Below are 17,409 nucleotides of genomic sequence, written 5' to 3'. Positions count from 1 at the left end.
TTGAGCCTGATCATGTATATACCACTTCCATTTGATGATGGAATGCTGCTGTGCACGACCCACTTTATGGCTAGGTGGGTCAGAAAGCATCCAGTTTATGATAGGCCGTTCAGGTTGCATGGTAGCTTGGTGACCCGTGGTCAAATGTTCAGTTTCCACCAAAGCCCAGTAACAGGTCAAGAGCTGTCTCTCAAAAGGAGAGTAGTTATCTGCAGAAGATGGCAGGGCCTTGCTCCAAAATCCTAGAGGCCTCCTTTGTGATTCACCTATGGGGGCCTGCCAAAGGCTCCAAACAGCATCCCTATCTGCCACTGATACCTCAAGCACCATTGGGTCTCCTGGGTCATATGGCCCAAGTGGCAGAGCAGCTTGCACAGCAGCCTGGGCTTGTTGCAGAGCCTGCTCCTGTTCTGGACCCCACTCAAAACTGGCAGCCTTTCAGGTCACTTGATAAATGGGCCAGAGTAACACACCCAAACGAGGAATGTGTTGCCTCCAAGATGCAAATAGGCCCACTAGGCATTCTGCCTCTTTCTTGGTTGTAGGAGGGGCCAAATATAGCAACTTCTCCTTCACCTTAGGAGTATCTCACCAGGCCCCATACCACTGGACCCCTAAAAATTTTACTGAGGGGGAAGATCCCTGAATTTTAGTCAGATTTATTTCTCATCCTCTGGCACACAAATGTCTCACCAATAAGTCCATTGTGTTTGCTACTTCTTGCTCAGTGGATCCAATCAGCATACTGTCATCAATGTAATGGACCATTGTGATATTTTTTGGAAGCGAGAAGTGATTAAGGTCTCTCTGAATAAGACTATGACACAAAGCTGGAGGTATCCCTGGGGTAGGACAGTAAAGGTATATTGCTGTCCTTGCCAGCTGATGGCAAATTGCTTCTGATGGGCCTTATGGACAGAAATGGAGAAAAAGGCATTTGCCATGTCAGTGGCTGCATACCAGGTACCAGGAAATGTGTTAATTTGCTCAAGCAATGAAACCACATCTGCTGCAATTGGAGTCACGACTTAGTTAAGCTCATGATAATCTACTGTCATTCTCCAAGATGCATCTGTCTTCTGCACAGGCCAAATGGGAGAGTTGAATGGGGTTGTGGTAGGAATCACTACCCTCTCTGTCTTTCAAGTCCTTGGTGGTGGCACTAATCTCTGCAATTGCTCCAGGATGCAATATTGTTTTTGATTTACTATTTTTCTAGGTAGAGGCAGTTCTAATGCCTTCCATTTGGCCTTTCTCACCATAATAGCCTTCCAGTCAGGGAGACAATGTGGGGGTTCTGCCAGCTGCCAAGTATGTCTATGCCAATTATGCATTCTGGCATTGGGGAAATGACCACAGCATGAGTCAGGGGACCCACTGTAAGTTGGACCTGAGCTAAAACTCCATGAATTACCTGACCTGCATAAGCCCCTACTTTAATTGGAGGACCACAATGATGTTTTAGATCTCCTGGGATTAACATCAGCTCAGAGCCAGTGTCCAGTAGTCCCCAAAATGTCTGATCATTTCCCTTTCCCCAGTGCAGTTACCCTGGAAAAGGCTGGAGGTCTCCTAGGGAAAGGATGGGAGAAAGATTCACTGCAAAAATTGTTGGTAATGTAGTGGGGATTTTCCTTAAAGGGACCCAGCATCCCCTTCATTCAAGTGGTTCTGGTTCCATAAACTGGCTGCAGTCTAGAAATTGAGCGGTCATGATTCTCTGTTTTTATAATTCAAATTAGTCTTTTGTCCACGTGACCTAGAAGTTTTCTGTTTGTGTAATTTAAGTAGGAATGCAGTAGGCTTCCTGTCAATTTCACGTCTAGGAACACCGTGATTAATTAGCCAATGCCAGAGCTCTACATGAGTCAGATTATTCTGATTGCTGCTTTGCCTCTGCTGTCCATTACAGTAGCTATGCCCACTTTGCCTTTGACAGTTGAGTGCTGCCACTTGGCCCCTGCCACCTTGGGATCCAATTCTTCCCACTGTATTTAAATTTTGTAGTTGAGTGACTGCTGTTCCCACCGTTAGATGTGACATACAGAGAAAAGAAATTACAGGGCTCTTCAGAGATGCAGGTGCTGCCCTCACAAATCTATTTTGCAAGGCATTGGTCAAGGCTATATCTTCTGGGCCCTCCCAGCTGGGATGAGTGGGTCTAAAGTGACTAATCCACTCCACCATCTCAATCTCCCTAAGCCTTTGGATCCCTTCCTCTACATTAAAACAAGGGAGATCAGGCATTTCCAGCTCGCTCGCAGTGGGCCATCTTTTAATCCATACTTCAGCTAACCAAGCAAATAAACTATTAGAATCTTTTCAACTCCCTGAGCTGCAACATCAAATGCAGAGTCCCTACTTAGTGGGCCCAAATCAATAAATTCAGCCTGATCCAGCTCTATGTTCCTTCCACCATTATCCCATACCCTTAATATCCATTTCCAAACCTGTTCTCCAGATTGCTCTTTATATAATTAGAGAATTCAAACAGTTCTTTTCGAGTGTAGTGCAGCTCCTCATTGGTCACACTCTCAACCTCACCTCCAGGGACCCATCGGAACTTTAGTCTAGTTACAGGTCTAGAAGCAAACAGGGGTATTAGGGGTGGCTCCTGAGGAGAATCAACATTATTTTACCTGGCAACTGCCTCAGGAGAGAGGCCATCACTGTTGCTTCAGGCAGCGCAGGGTTTGTCTCCTCAGACAAAGGTGGAAAGGCCTCTGGCAGCATGTGTTGGGGAGGGGATGTTGCCACTACTGGGGATGGGGAAGCTGCTTCTTCTGGCAAAAAAGGTTCATCAGAGTTTACAAATGTAGTGTCCCCAGCTTCATCAGGGTGCTCCCACACATCCCTATTCCAAGTTGCAGGGTCGCATTCTTTTCCAATCAATGCCCTCACTTTAACAGTAGACACCTGGTGAGGCTGTGCATGCACCTTTCATTGCAGGTCAGCCACTCGCATGATAAGAGCTTGTGTCTGTTTTTCCACAATTTCAGCTCTTTCTGTACAGAAGACAAAACTCTCACTCAGGGCAATCTTAGCAGATTTGAGGCTCAGTATCTGCTTCTGAAGCCAGGAGATAGAATCCCTGAGTTCATCATTTTCTTTCATCACTTTATCCACTGAACTTAAGAGCAACCAACCAGCTTCATTATGTTCCTCGGTTCTCCACATATGGTCAAAGGCGTTATGTATAGAGTCACTGAACTCCTTGCCTCTTACAAGCAGTGAATCAGGAGTGTCAAATGCATTTATTTTGTATAAGTCTCTAAATAGTTTACACCAACGACTATCAGTGTTCTCCATACTATTAGAGTCCTTAGCATTTTGGGGTCTAATCATATTAAGCAGCCAACTCCAGAAACCCCAAAACCAATGAAAGAACTCCATCCTTTAATATTCTGTTCCTTTAGAACCACTCCTGGTACCAAAATCTGTATTAGTGTTCTCATAGAGGGACAGAACAGGATATATATATATATATATATAGGATATATATATTATTATATATATTATTATATATTATATATTATTTTATATATATTATTATTATATATATGTAAAGGTGAGTTTATTAAGTATTAACATACATGATCACAAGGTCCCACAATAGGCTATCTGCCAGCTGAGGAGCAAGGAGAACCAGTCTGAGTCCTAAAACTGAAGAACTTGGAGTCTGATGTTCGAGGGCAGGAAGCATCTAGCACAGGAGAAAGATGTAGGCTGGGAGGCTAGGCCCATCTCTCCTTTTCATGTTTTTCTGCCTGCTTTATATTCACTAGAAGCTGATTAGATTGTCCCCACCAGATTAAGGGTGGATCTGCCTTCCCCAGCCCACTGACTCAAATGTTAATTTCTTTTGGCAACACCCTCACAGCCACACCCAGGGTTAATACTTTGTATCCCTCAATCCAGTCAAGTTGACACTGGGTATTAACCATCATACCCAGGCCCTAGGCTGAATATTTTTACATAGGTACTTTTTTGATATCATAATGTACATGTATGAACCATATTTACTTAGCCTTAAGTTTAGCTATGGAAACTGAGGCACAGAGAATTTAAGTACAGATGCTTCTCAGCTTAAGATAGGGTTACGTCCTGATACACCCATCTTAAGTTGAAAATATCATTATGTTTAAAATGCACTTAATACACCTAACCTACCAAACATTATAGCCTACCTTGAATATTGTCAGAACATTTACATTAGTTTTATTGGGCAAAATCATCTACCATAAAGTCTGTTTTCTAATAAAGTGTTGAATTTCTCATGTAATTGAATACTACAGTGACAGTGAAAAATAGAATGCTATCACATAGGTACTCAAAGTATGGTTTCTACTAAGTGTGTACTGCTTTCACACCTTCGTAAAGTCAAAAAATTGTAAGTTGAACTAATGTAAGTTGGGGAAGGTCTACAGCTTGCACAAGGTGACACATCTAGTAAGTAGAGAAGCATAATTCGAATACAGAACACTTGATTCCTCCAGGGTAGAATTCTTTCTCCAACCCCAGAGCTGCCTGATTTTTTTTTTTTTTTTGCACTAACAGAAATACAAATAACCAGCTTGTTATTGTGAGTACATATTTCTTTTTGCCCAACTTCATAAGAAGTTAATGAATATAAATCATAGAGCTAAGTCCCACCAAATAGTGTCATTCTGTTAAACTAACTTCCTATCTAACACGATGCTATGGGGAAAATGAGAGTCTTCGCCAACCGCAGTGATGGTGATGATCATGCAGTTCATTTCCTTCAGAATTTCATACTCAGAACAGAGTGTCCCAAACATATCGTGTTGGAAAAAAAAAAAAAAGCAGCATCAAATGTAATGTATAATTGTTTGTGGGACTCTTGAAATGCATCCCGTGCCAATTCTGGGCCTTAAAGCCACGTTTTGTTAATTAAAGCATTGTTTCTTTAAACTGCCAGACTTGTTGTGGAACATCACCCTGGTAATTAGCAGGACATTTTCTTCTTACATTTGATAAATCTAGTCAGCCCTAGAAGAAAGCAATTTCACTTAAAAAAAAATCTATTCCAGCCATTTCTTATTTGTTGCAGAATTTAAGATAATTAATTTGTATATGTTATAAAAGTTGGCCTGAATTATTATGGCTTTTTTGTGGTAAAAACACTTAACATTAAATTTACCATCTCTCAATTTTAAGTGTACAGTTCAGTTGTGTTAAGTATATTCACATTATTGTGTAACAGATCTCTAGAACTTTCTCATCTTGCAAAACTAAAACTTTATTCCTATTAAACACTAATTCCCTCTACCTCCAAGCCCTTGGCAACCACCTTTCTACTTTCTGTTTCTATGATTTTGGCTACTTTATATGAATGGAATCATGTACTATTCACGCTATTGTGAATGGCTTATTTCATAATGTCCTCAAGATTCATCCACGTTGTAGCATATGACAGGACTTCCTTTTTAAAGCTGCATAATATTCCATTGTATGTACACACCACATTTTCATGTGTGTATGTTTGTGTATGTGTGTATGTAGTAGTGGTTTTTACTGATTGGCACAAGATCGTGGCCTATGCTTCCAATACCCTTCTCTCCTATGCAGCTCAAATGGAAGGAAACTGATTAATACATAGGAAGCAATAGCATGCTTACAGGTTTAAACTCCTTTCATTTTTACAAAAAGGAGTGGGATATGGGGGTGGTACAATTTTAGGGGTAGTAGCAAAACTCTCCCTAGACTACAGTGGGTGGGCCTGTCTGTCCCCTGTTGCTGGTACCACATAAGAAGGTGCATTAGTAAAGGAAAAAAGGGTTACATGTAGTTGGCCTGCTATTAAGAGGGGAAGATAGGATGGTATCTGCTGTGTACCTGTCTTGGGCCAAACCTGGGGCTGGACCAGTGCCCCTTTCTTCTTGGCCCACCTACACAACCCAGCTGTACTGTCTCCTGCACCCATGGGAAGGAGGTGTGAAGGAAGCTGAGAACATCCGCCTTGAGAAGACGAAACAGGAAACCTCAGTTTCCTTTCACTTTCTCTGGACTAAATTCCACTCCCCTCAGCTCTGGAAAGCACTGCAAAAGTCTTAGGAGTGCTGTGAAGACGCTGTGGAAGATGCTGGCCCAGGCAGGTGGCCCTGAGTGGGCAAAAAGAAAAACTTGACTTTCCATGCAGTATCAAGCAAGGTTACTTTGTAAACAAACAAAACTGGAAAATAAGACTACATACTAAGTCCTTGAGTGCATTTGGATTGGGGGCAAGGGCTTTATTACTCCTTCCCCCCCATTTTATAACCCCACACCAAGTGTCAAGAGGTTTAAGGATCACAACCAACCCCACCTTCCCTTCAAGCACCATTCCTTGGGTTCCCCAGTTTTGTTGAGCTCATTTGGGGTTATTCCTGCCACCCTCTTAAAAAATGACTCAGCCTGTTGGTTGGTCCATTTTCTACCCTTTCTACAATTATGAAACACACTCTCTAAATAGGAGATACAGAAGCCCTCACTCTATAGTCCAAGGAACTAGGTGATATAATGCCGGGAAGGCTAAATTGTTTGCTTTCCTGGGTGGTCCTTATGTGAATGGACAGCAGCAGGGTTCTGGTGGGATCAGAGCAGTCTAGTTTGAGCCACCACACCACATTTTTTTTTTTAATTAATTTTAATTTTTTTTTAAAGCTCCAGGGTACATGTGCAGGATGTGCAGGTTTGTTACATGGGTAAACGTGTGCCATGGTGGTTTGCTGCACCTATCAACCCATCACCTACATATTAAGCCCAGCGTGCATTAGCTGTTTTTCCTAATGCCCTCCCTCCCCTCACCCCACCACCCAACAGGCCCTGTGTGTGTCGTTCCCCTCCCTGTGTGTCCATGTGTTCTCATTTTTCAGCTCCCACTTATAAGTGAGAACATGTGGTGTTTGGTTTTCTGTTCCTGCATTAGTTTGCTGAGGATAATGGCTTCCAGCTTCATCCATGTCCTTGCAAAGGACATGATCTTGTTTCTTTTTATAACTCAGAAATAAGACCACCCATCTACAACCATCTGATCTTTGACAAACCTGACAAAAACAAGCAATGGGGAAAGGATTCCCTATTTAATAAATGGTCCTAGGAGAACTGGCTACTCATATGCAGATAATTGAAAGTGGACCCCTTCCTTACACCTTATAAAAAAACTAACTCAAGATAGATTAAAGGCTTAAATGTAAAACACAGAACTATAAAAACCCTAGAAGAAAATCGAGGCAATACCATTCAAAACATAAGCACAGGCAAAATCACCAAAAACAATTGCAGCAAAAGCAAAAATTGACAAATGGGATCTAATTAAACCACATTTTCCTTATCCATTCATTTGTCAATGGACATTTGGGCTGCCTCTCCCTCTTGGCTGTTGTGAATAATAATAGGTGCAATGAACGTGGGTGTACAAATATCTCTTTGAGATTCTGCTTTAATTCTTTTGCATATGTACCCGAACTGGGATATAATCATATGGTGATTATATTTTCAATTTTTTGAGAAATCACTATATTGTTTTCCATAATGGTTGCACCATTTTACATTCTCTACAACAGTGAACAAGGGTTACAGTTTCTCTACATCCTTTCCAATGCCTGTTATTTTGTGTTGTGATAGTGTCCATCCTAATGAGTATGAGGTGATATCTCATTGTACTTTTTATTTGCATTTCTCTTATGATTAGTGATATGGAGCATTTTTTCATATGCTTGTGGGTCATTTGTATGTCTTTGGAGAATTGTCTATTTAAGCCCTTTGCCCATTTTTTAATAAGGTTATTTTGTTGTAGGAATTTATAATATATTCTGGATATTAACCCTTTATCATAGATATAATTTAAAAATATTGTCTCCCATTCTTTAGGTCATCTTTTTTCTCTGTTGATTGTCTCCTTTGATGCACAGACCTTAAGTTTGAAATCATCTCATTTGTCTTTTGTTGTTGTTGTTGTTGTTGCCTGTGTTTTTGGTGTCATATCTAAGAAACCATTGCCAAATACCCTGAAGCTTTTCCCTTAGGTTTTCTTCTAGGAGTTTTATAGGTTTAGGTCTTATGGTTAGGTCTTTAATGCATTTTGAGTTAATTTTTGTATATGGCATAATGTAAGAGTACAACCTCATTCTTTTCATGTAGATATCCAGTTTTCCCCACATAATTTGTTGAAGAAACTGTCCTTTATTGTATAGTCTTGGCACTCTTGTCAAAGATCATAAAGAGCATGTATAGAAGGGTTTATTTCTGGACTCTGTTCCATTGGTCTATATGTCTGTCTTTATGTCAGTACCACACCGTCTTGATTACTGTTGCCTTACAGTATGTGTTGAAATCAAGAAGTGTGAGGTCTCCAACATTGTTCTTTTTCAGGATTACTTTGGCATTTTAAAATCTCTTGATCTTATAGGAATTTTAGATTTTTTTCCTGTAGAAATTACCATTGAGATTTTGATAGAGATGGCATTGATTCTGTAGATTGTTTTGGGTGTTATAGACAGTATAACAATATTAAATTTTCCAGTCTATAAACATGGGATGTTTCATCATTGTGTTTATATCATCTTTGATTTATTTTGGTTATCTCTTACAATTTTCATTGTACAAATCTTTTGCCTCCCCAGTTCAATTCATTCCTAAGCATTGTATTCTTTCTGATACTTTTGTAAATGGGGTTGTTTTCTTAATTTCCTTTTCAGATTAGTCATTGTTAGTTTATGGAAATACAACTCATTTGTGTGTTGATTTTGTATCCTGCAAATTTGCTAACATCATTTATTAGTTTTAGTGGGTTTTTTGTGGGATCTTTAGGATTTTCTATATGTATAAGATTATGTAATCTGGGAACAGATAATTTTACTTCTTTTCCATTTGAATGCCTTTTATTTATTTTTCTTGTCTATTTGCTGTGACTAGAGTTTCCAGTACTGTGTTGAATAGAAATGGCAAGAATAGGCATCCTTTCCTTAGGATGGGAGGCATCTCCTCCCATTCTTAGAGGAGAAACTTTCAGTTTTTTGCTATTAAGAATCATTTTAACTGTGGACTTTTGATATGTGACTTTTATTATGTGTAGGTACTTTCCTTCCATTCTTCGTTTGTCGAGTGTTTTTATCATGAAAAAGTGTTGAATTTTGTCAGATGGTTTTGTGCATCAATTGAGATGATCATGTGTTTTTACTTCTTAATTCTGTTAATGTGGCATATTATACTGATTGTTTTTCACATATGGAACCTTCCTTGCATTCCCGGTATAAATCCAACTTGTTCATAGTATATAATCTTTTTAATATGAGAAGTTTTGCATCAATATGCATTAGGGATATTGGTCTGTAGTTTTCTTGTTGTGATCATGGATTTACATTTAAACACTATTGATGAGTAGCTCCTGAGAAATGCCATACATTGTAAACATCTAAACTGGCTTAAGGACTCTATAATAAAGTTGTTCTATGTATAATGTCATGTTAAAAAAATTTGGTGAAATTGCTAAAGAAAATTCAGAATTAAATACAAATAGAAATACCTTAAACATCTCCTTTTGTATTAAGGATGTTTAATTCCTTGCTGCCAAAGGAATGTCTTCTAGGATGTGGAGAGGAAATTCTTATACATACATTCTTATAGAATATAGGAGAAAAAAATGTCTTCCTCTGTGCTTGATCTGATTTCTAACATTCTGAGTTTCCATGGTTGATTGGTTGGTTAGTTGGCTGAAAAAGGTATGTGTGTATGTCAAAGAAAAATTTGAACATTTCAACACAGTTATCTGAAATCATATAATTTAAACTACAATGGGGGCATTAGCTATAATAATGTTCAAACTACAGCCCCATAAAGGCTATTTCTCAATACTAATAGACTGTTTTGAAAGTCTCTCACGCAACTTTAATACATATTTTACTTCTTGGTACATTTCCTTACATTCAATTGAAACATAAAAATTAGTTGAGGCTGGGTGCGTTGGCTCACACCTGTAATCCCAGAACTTTGGGAGGCTGAAGTGGACAGATAACGAAGTCAGCAGATCCAGACCATCCTGGCTAACACGGCGAAACCTTGTCTCTACTGAAAATACAATTAGGTGTGGTGGGCCGTGCCTGTAGTCCCAGCTACTCGGAAGGCTGAGGCAGGAGAATCGCTTAAACCCGGGAGGCAGAGGTTGCAGTGAGCCGAGATCGAGATCGCACCACTGCACTCCAGCCTAGGCGACAGAGTGAGACTTTGTCTCAAAAAAAAAAAAAAAAAAAATTAGTTGAAATTCTGTATCAGTTATGAAAGGTAGCTTTATTCTTTTGGTTTTCTATTTTGAGTTATGATTGAGAAATAACCTGTGGCAGAAGTTTTCTTAACAATGTATTGTGGCCAGTGCACCTGTTTCAAGATTACTCTAAACAGAAACAAGAGTGAAATAAATTTGTGGAGTTAATAATAAAAATGTTATTCTCTGTGGTATGTTTTCTTTTTTTTAAGACAGGGTCTTGCTCTATTGCCCAGGCTGGAGTGCAGTGGCACCATCTTGGCTCACTGCAACCTCTGCCTCCCAGGTTCAAGCGATTCTCCTGCCTCAGGCCCCTGAGTAGCTGGGATTACAGGCACGTACCACCATGCCTGGCTAATTTTTGTATTTTTAGTAGAGACAGGGTTTCGCCATGTTGGTCAGGTTGGTCTCAAACTCCTGACCTCATGATCTGCCCCCTGCCAGCCTCCCACAGTGTTGGGATTACAGGCGTGAGCCACCACACCCAGCCCGTATTTTTTCATTTCATAGAATTTCCAGATAAAAGTCAGAGTCAACTAGTTTTATAATACTGAAAAGTTTTGCAAATACAGCATGTCACTTAATGATGGGGATGTGTTCTAAGAAACGGGTCATTAGGTGATTCTGTCATTGTGCAAATGTCATAGAGTATACTTACATAAACCTAGGTGGTATGTAACCTATATGATATATGTGGCCTATATGATATACCCTATTGCTCCTAGGCTGCAAACCTGTATAGCATGTTACTATCCTGAAGGCAATGGGCAATTGTAACACAATGGCAAGTATTTGTGTATTGAAACATAAAGGTATAGTAAAAATATGGTACTATTAATACAACCGTATGGGACTACCATTGTATATGTGGTCCATCATTGGCCAAACTTTCCTTATGGTGGCACAAGACTACATAATAAATGGTAAAGTAACCAGACTTGGAGATGGAGAGGAGGGAGAAGAATGCCAAATGTATGTTTCCTCCCACAGACTAGCAGGCATCTAGTATCAGGCAACACACTTATACAATCATTTCCTACTCCTGTCTCACACTTGCCAGAATCTGGATTTGATTTTTTTTTACTGTTAGACCAGTAATGCAGTTTTCATATTTTGTATAACAAAAAAGTTGTAGGACTTTTCCTTCTTACTGTGAAAATATGACTCATTAAATACATAACTTTTAGTACTGCCTATTTGTATTCTTATACTCTTAGTCACAAAGATAACTATGTTTTACAAAGTCAAAAGGTTAATAATAGCAGCTAGCATGAATTCAGAGCTTGCTATGTATTGAGCACTGGGTTTAAACACATATGCTGTATTTTATTAGATCCTTATAGTAGGAAAGTGAAGAATACACTAGTCACTGAAGTTCCTTCAGTGCTCAAGACTCAAGTGCACTATAGCAAGACAAACACCAGGAAGCATGTAACTGTGCTTCGAATACTTTAGCAAGTGAATGGCCCAGTTTGGGAAAGCAAGACAAACACTGGATCCATAATGGCTTTTTACACCTGATTGGAATACAGAAAAAATGGAACCATTAACTACTAATATTATCTTTGCCAGCAGGTGAGCAGTACATACCTGACTTCAGAGGATTTTATTCAAATCAATAGATGATGGTTAATAAAAACAAATATCCTCAGCTTTCCTTCTTTCACTTGTCGTCTGACAACCACTATTTAGCTAAAACTAAAATGGATTAGAGATACAAGATGATGAATAACAAATATTATTAACTTTTGTGAGCATATAACGTGAGTCAGCTACTACACTAAGAACTTTACATAGAATCCCTTGATTTTCTCAATAATCCTATGAGAACTGTACTTGTATGAGCAACCCCATTTTATAGCTGAAGATACTTGAGGCTTCAAGAGGTTATATAAACATGTTCCTGGTCAACAGTTATTAAGCAGTGAGTGACATTCTCATGAGATTAATGAAATCATCTGTGTGAGATACAAATACATCTATTGTGTATGTTTGTGTTTTTAATGGAGACCAATGGTATGACAGAATGAAGTCCTTTTATTAGTCAGTCAAGATCTGATGTGGCTATTAGAATATAGGAAAAACTGATGTTTTCCTTTTTTAGTTATTTTAAATTAACTTTAAAAATAATAGCTTTATCAAGATATAATTCACATAACATAATTTGCTCATTAAAATGTTTGAGTCAAGAGTTTTTAGAATATTCACAGAATTGTGCAACCATCACCACAATCTTTAGAATATTTTCATCATCTCAAAAAGATACTTTGTAGCCTTTAGCACCCTTCCCACTGTGCCCCTCACCCCATACTCCTGGCCATAGGCAACTACTAAATTACTTTCTGTCCCTGCAGGTTGTCCTATTCTGGATACTTTGTATATGTGGAATCATACAATATGTGATCTTTTATGACTGGCATCTTTCAAGCATGTTTTTGATATTTTCATCCATGTTGTAGGATATTAAATTAGCTTTTTGCATAGGAATAATTGAGCTAGAAAAGCATTGGCTGAATATGTCTGCAGAATGTACCATTTAGAAAAGAAAGAATTCCAGGAGACAAATGAGGTAGTAACTAAAATGTAAATAACTAAAAATTAGCTTTGAGTCTTTAATAAACTACCTTTCATGTTTTGCTTTTACTAGGAATGAACTTTTAATTTTTTAGAGCTATAAATACATGTAGTTTCTAAAGACATCTTTGTTTTTAAAGAAAAGACATCTGCAGGCTTTTTCTTAGTGTTCCTATTAAGTATGTATGAGTGTGTGAATTTGTGTGTGTGTGTGTGCACATGTTTAGTGACTTTACATGTGTATACATACAAATGTACACAGTCATATATGACTTTAGTGGTACATGGAATCTCAATTTAATTGTAAAAGTGAAGGAGTTCTAAAACTAGTTTTAGTATAGTAAGTGGGATATGGTAAGAATGTCCTACAATTTAAAAGCCTATTTGGTTATCTTCAATGGATTTTGAATGTATTCGATACTAGATTGCGAGTGACTATGCCTTTTTAGTAAACAAAAGAAAGGCTATAATGTAGAAAGTATATGGAATAAGCATAACATCTGTCCTAATCTAATTTTCAGGCACATCTCCAGACTTCAATTTGGCTGAAATAACTCATGCCACGGACCTGTGCACATGCCTGGAATTGAGAGACACAGTTAAAAGACTCCAAATTGCTTTCTGCCTTTTGAAAACTCCTGAAAACTATCCCTTTGGACTCTGGAATTCTACACAGCTCAACCAAGACTTTGCTTGAATGTTTACATTTTCTGCTCGCTGTTCTACATATCACAATATAGTGTTCACGCTTTGTTAAAACTTTGGGGTGTCAGGAGTTGAGCTTGCTCAGCAAGCCAGCATGGCGAGGATGAGCTTTGTTGTAGCAGCTTGCCAATTGGTGCTGGGCCTACTAATGACTTCATTAACTGAGTCTTCCATACAGAATAGTGAGTGTCCACAACTTTGCGTATGTGAAATTCGTCCCTGGTTTACCCCACAGTCAACTTACAGAGAAGCCACCACTGTTGATTGCAATGACCTCCGCTTAACAAGGATTCCCAGTAACCTCTCTAGTGACACACAAGTGCTTCTCTTACAGAGCAATAACATCGCAAAGACTGTGGATGAGCTGCAGCAGCTTTTCAACTTGACTGAACTAGATTTCTCCCAAAACAACTTTACTAACATTAAGGAGGTCGGGCTGGCAAACCTAACCCAGCTCACAACGCTGCATTTAGAGGAAAATCAGATTACAGAGATGACTGATTACTGTCTACAAGACCTCAGCAACCTTCAAGAACTCTACATCAACCACAACCAAATTAGCACTATTTCTGCTAATGCTTTTGCAGGCTTAAAAAATCTATTAAGGCTCCACCTGAACTCCAACAAATTGAAAGTTATCGATAGTCGCTGGTTTGATTCTACACCCAACCTGGAAATTCTCATGATTGGAGAAAACCCTGTGATTGGAATTCTGGATATGAACTTCAAACCCCTTGCAAATTTGAGAAGCTTAGTTTTGGCAGGAATGTATCTCACTGATATTCCTGGAAATGCTTTGGTGGGTCTGGATAGCCTTGAGAGCCTGTCTTTTTATGATAACAAACTGATTAAAGTCCCTCAACTTGCCCTGCAAAAAGTTCCAAATTTGAAATTCTTAGACCTCAACAAAAACCCCATTCACAAAATCCAAGAAGGGGACTTCAAAAATATGCTTCGGTTAAAAGAACTGGGAATCAACAATATGGGCGAGCTCGTTTCTGTCGACCGCTATGCCCTGGATAACTTGCCTGAACTCACAAAGCTGGAAGCCACCAATAACCCTAAACTCTCTTACATCCACCGCTTGGCTTTCCGAAGTGTCCCTGCTCTGGAAAGCTTGATGTTGAACAACAATGCCTTGAATGCCATTTACCAAAAGACAGTCGAATCCCTCCCCAATCTGCGTGAGATCAGTATCCATAGCAATCCCCTGAGGTGTGACTGTGTGATCCACTGGATTAACTCCAACAAAACCAACATCCGCTTTATGGAGCCCCTATCCATGTTCTGTGCCATGCCGCCCGAATATAAAGGGCACCAGGTGAAGGAAGTTTTAATCCAGGATTCGAGTGAACAGTGCCTCCCAATGATATCTCACGACACCTTCCCAAATCATTTAAACATGGATATCGGCACGACGGTTTTCCTAGACTGTCGAGCCATGGCTGAGCCAGAACCTGAAATTTACTGGGTCACTCCCATTGGAAATAAGATAACTGTGGAAACCCTTTCAGATAAATACAAGCTAAGTAGCGAAGGTACCTTGGAAATATCTAACATACAAATTGAGGACTCAGGAAGATACACATGTGTTGCCCAGAATGTCCAAGGGGCAGACACTCGGGTGGCAACAATTAAGGTTAATGGGACCCTTCTGGATGGTACCCAGGTGCTAAAAATATACGTCAAGCAGACAGAATCCCATTCCATCTTAGTGTCCTGGAAAGTTAATTCCAATGTCATGACATCAAACTTAAAATGGTCGTCTGCCACCATGAAGATTGATAACCCTCACATAACATATACTGCCAGGGTCCCAGTCGATGTCCATGAATACAACCTAACACATCTGCAGCCTTCCACAGATTATGAAGTGTGTCTCACAGTGTCCAATATTCATCAGCAGACTCAAAAGTCATGCGTAAATGTCACAACCAAAAATGCCGCCTTCGCACTGGACATCTCTGATCAAGAAACCAGTACAGCCCTTGCTGCAGTAATGGGGTCTATGTTTGCCGTCATTAGCCTTGCGTCCATTGCTGTGTACTTTGCCAAAAGATTTAAGAGAAAAAACTACCACCACTCGTTAAAAAAGTATATGCAAAAAACCTCTTCAATCCCACTAAATGAGCTGTACCCACCACTCATTAACCTCTGGGAAGGTGACAGTGAGAAAGACAAAGATGGTTCTGCAGACACCAAGCCAACCCAGGTTGACACATCCAGAAGCTATTACATGTGGTAACTCAGAGGATATTTTGCTTCTGGTAGTAAGGAGCACAAAGACGTTTTTGCTTTATTCTGCAAAAGTGAACAAGTTGAAGACTTTTGTATTTTTGACTTTGCTAGTTTGTGGCAGAGTGGAGAGGACGGGTGGATATTTCAAATTTTTTTAGTATAGCGTATCGCAAGGGTTTGACACGGCTGGCAGCAACTCTAGGCTTCCAGTCTGTGTTTGGTTTTTATTCTTATCATTATTATGATTATTATTATATTATTATTTTATTTTAGTTGTTGTGCTAAACTCAATAATGCTGTTCTAACTACAGTGCTCAATAAAATGATTAATGACAGGTTGGGGTTCCCCTGTGCTTTTACCAGTAGCATGACCCCTTCTGAAGCCATTGGTAGAAAGTACTTTGTCCTCCAAAAAGCTAACATATGGTTTTGAAGCAGCATTGAAACTTTTGTAGCAATCTGGTCTACAGACTTTTAACTCAAGAAGCTAAGGCTAGACTTGTTACCTTCGTTGAATGATGTTAGTTGACTGTACTGTAATGTTGTATCAACTGAATTGAATGTTTGCCTTTAAACAACGAATTTTCTTTTTCTTTCCTTTTTTTTTTTTTGTAATAGTTAAAGAGGCTTAGAACAAGCTAACAGGCAATAGAAATATGTATATCAGATTTTTTAATGTAACAAACTACATGTTAATTGTTATCTTATTCTTTTTATCTTTAGTAGACACTTTTAAAAGAAAAGACAATTTTGTTGTGTTTAACTCACCAACACGTGGTATATAATGAAGACAGAACTATAATAAATTAGTTTTGTTCTGATTTTTTAGAACACTTGCAATAATGTATCATTTATAGTTCTTGCTAGTTGCAGTGGTAATATTTTTCACATCCATAAAAACAACTACCAAAATAAATCAGCTGTAGCATGTTGCTTTTTAAAGCTAGGCCCTAAAAGGCTTTAATTCTTTTTCTAAGGGAAGAAATGTCTATTTTAATTAAGATATTTTAATGAACAGGATTTCTGTATTTTAAATAGTACTGACTAGCACCTAACGGGCAGTGGGAGGGTGGTTCATATGAAGAAAAAAAGGTGTATTGTTGTATCCCATGCATAAATAAAGGTAAATATATATATATATATATATATATATATATATATATACACCAATATATTCATATATACACACACACATCCCAACCTGTCACACATAATGCATGTGTACATATATGAATATATTGGATATGTCATTTCTGTAAGAGTTTTGTTAAAACCTGATTTTCTTTTGTAGTATCCACATTCTTCATCAAAGTACAAAAACATCTATGGAGTGTCACAAACTGTATGACACGTTCTTTCTTTTTAACAGTTGTCTGTATGCTTAGACCCATATTAGTCTCTATATCTGTGTGGCGATATCTGCTGAGACAAGTAAATGATTAATAGAAAACAAAACAACTTCTGTACAGTTGACATTTTTCATCCAAATATATATAGACAGTTTTGGAGAATTGTTTCGAGATTATAGAGGAAACATGTAACATTTAGAGCAGATGGAACTAGGTTTAGGTAGAAGACCAGTTCCACAAAGAGCAGAGGGAGGGATGGGATTTAATAGGTAAAAGAAGAAC

The 17,409-nt window shown here is 38.7% G+C and overlaps 1 protein-coding gene across 1 annotated transcript in view; it reads left to right on the top strand.

The window, feature by feature from the left end:
- Positions 1 to 16,113, top strand: part of LRRN1 (leucine rich repeat neuronal 1) — a 46,273-nt gene extending 30,160 nt beyond the window's left edge. Inside the window, exon 2 of the mRNA XM_009238778.4 lies at positions 13,357 to 16,113. Coding sequence (XP_009237053.4) covers positions 13,635 to 15,785 — 2,151 coding nt within the window. The 5' untranslated portion in view covers positions 13,357 to 13,634 and the 3' untranslated portion in view covers positions 15,786 to 16,113. The remainder of the gene's footprint in view (positions 1 to 13,356) is intronic.
- Positions 16,114 to 17,409: the final 1,296 nt, after the last annotated feature.

This window comes from Pongo abelii, chromosome 2 (genome assembly GCF_028885655.2).
Source record: "Pongo abelii isolate AG06213 chromosome 2, NHGRI_mPonAbe1-v2.0_pri, whole genome shotgun sequence".
In the NCBI taxonomy this organism is placed as follows: Eukaryota; Metazoa; Chordata; class Mammalia; order Primates; family Hominidae; genus Pongo; species Pongo abelii.
Note: the sequence above shows the minus strand (reverse complement) of the source record. Positions and strands in the feature narration are given on the sequence as shown.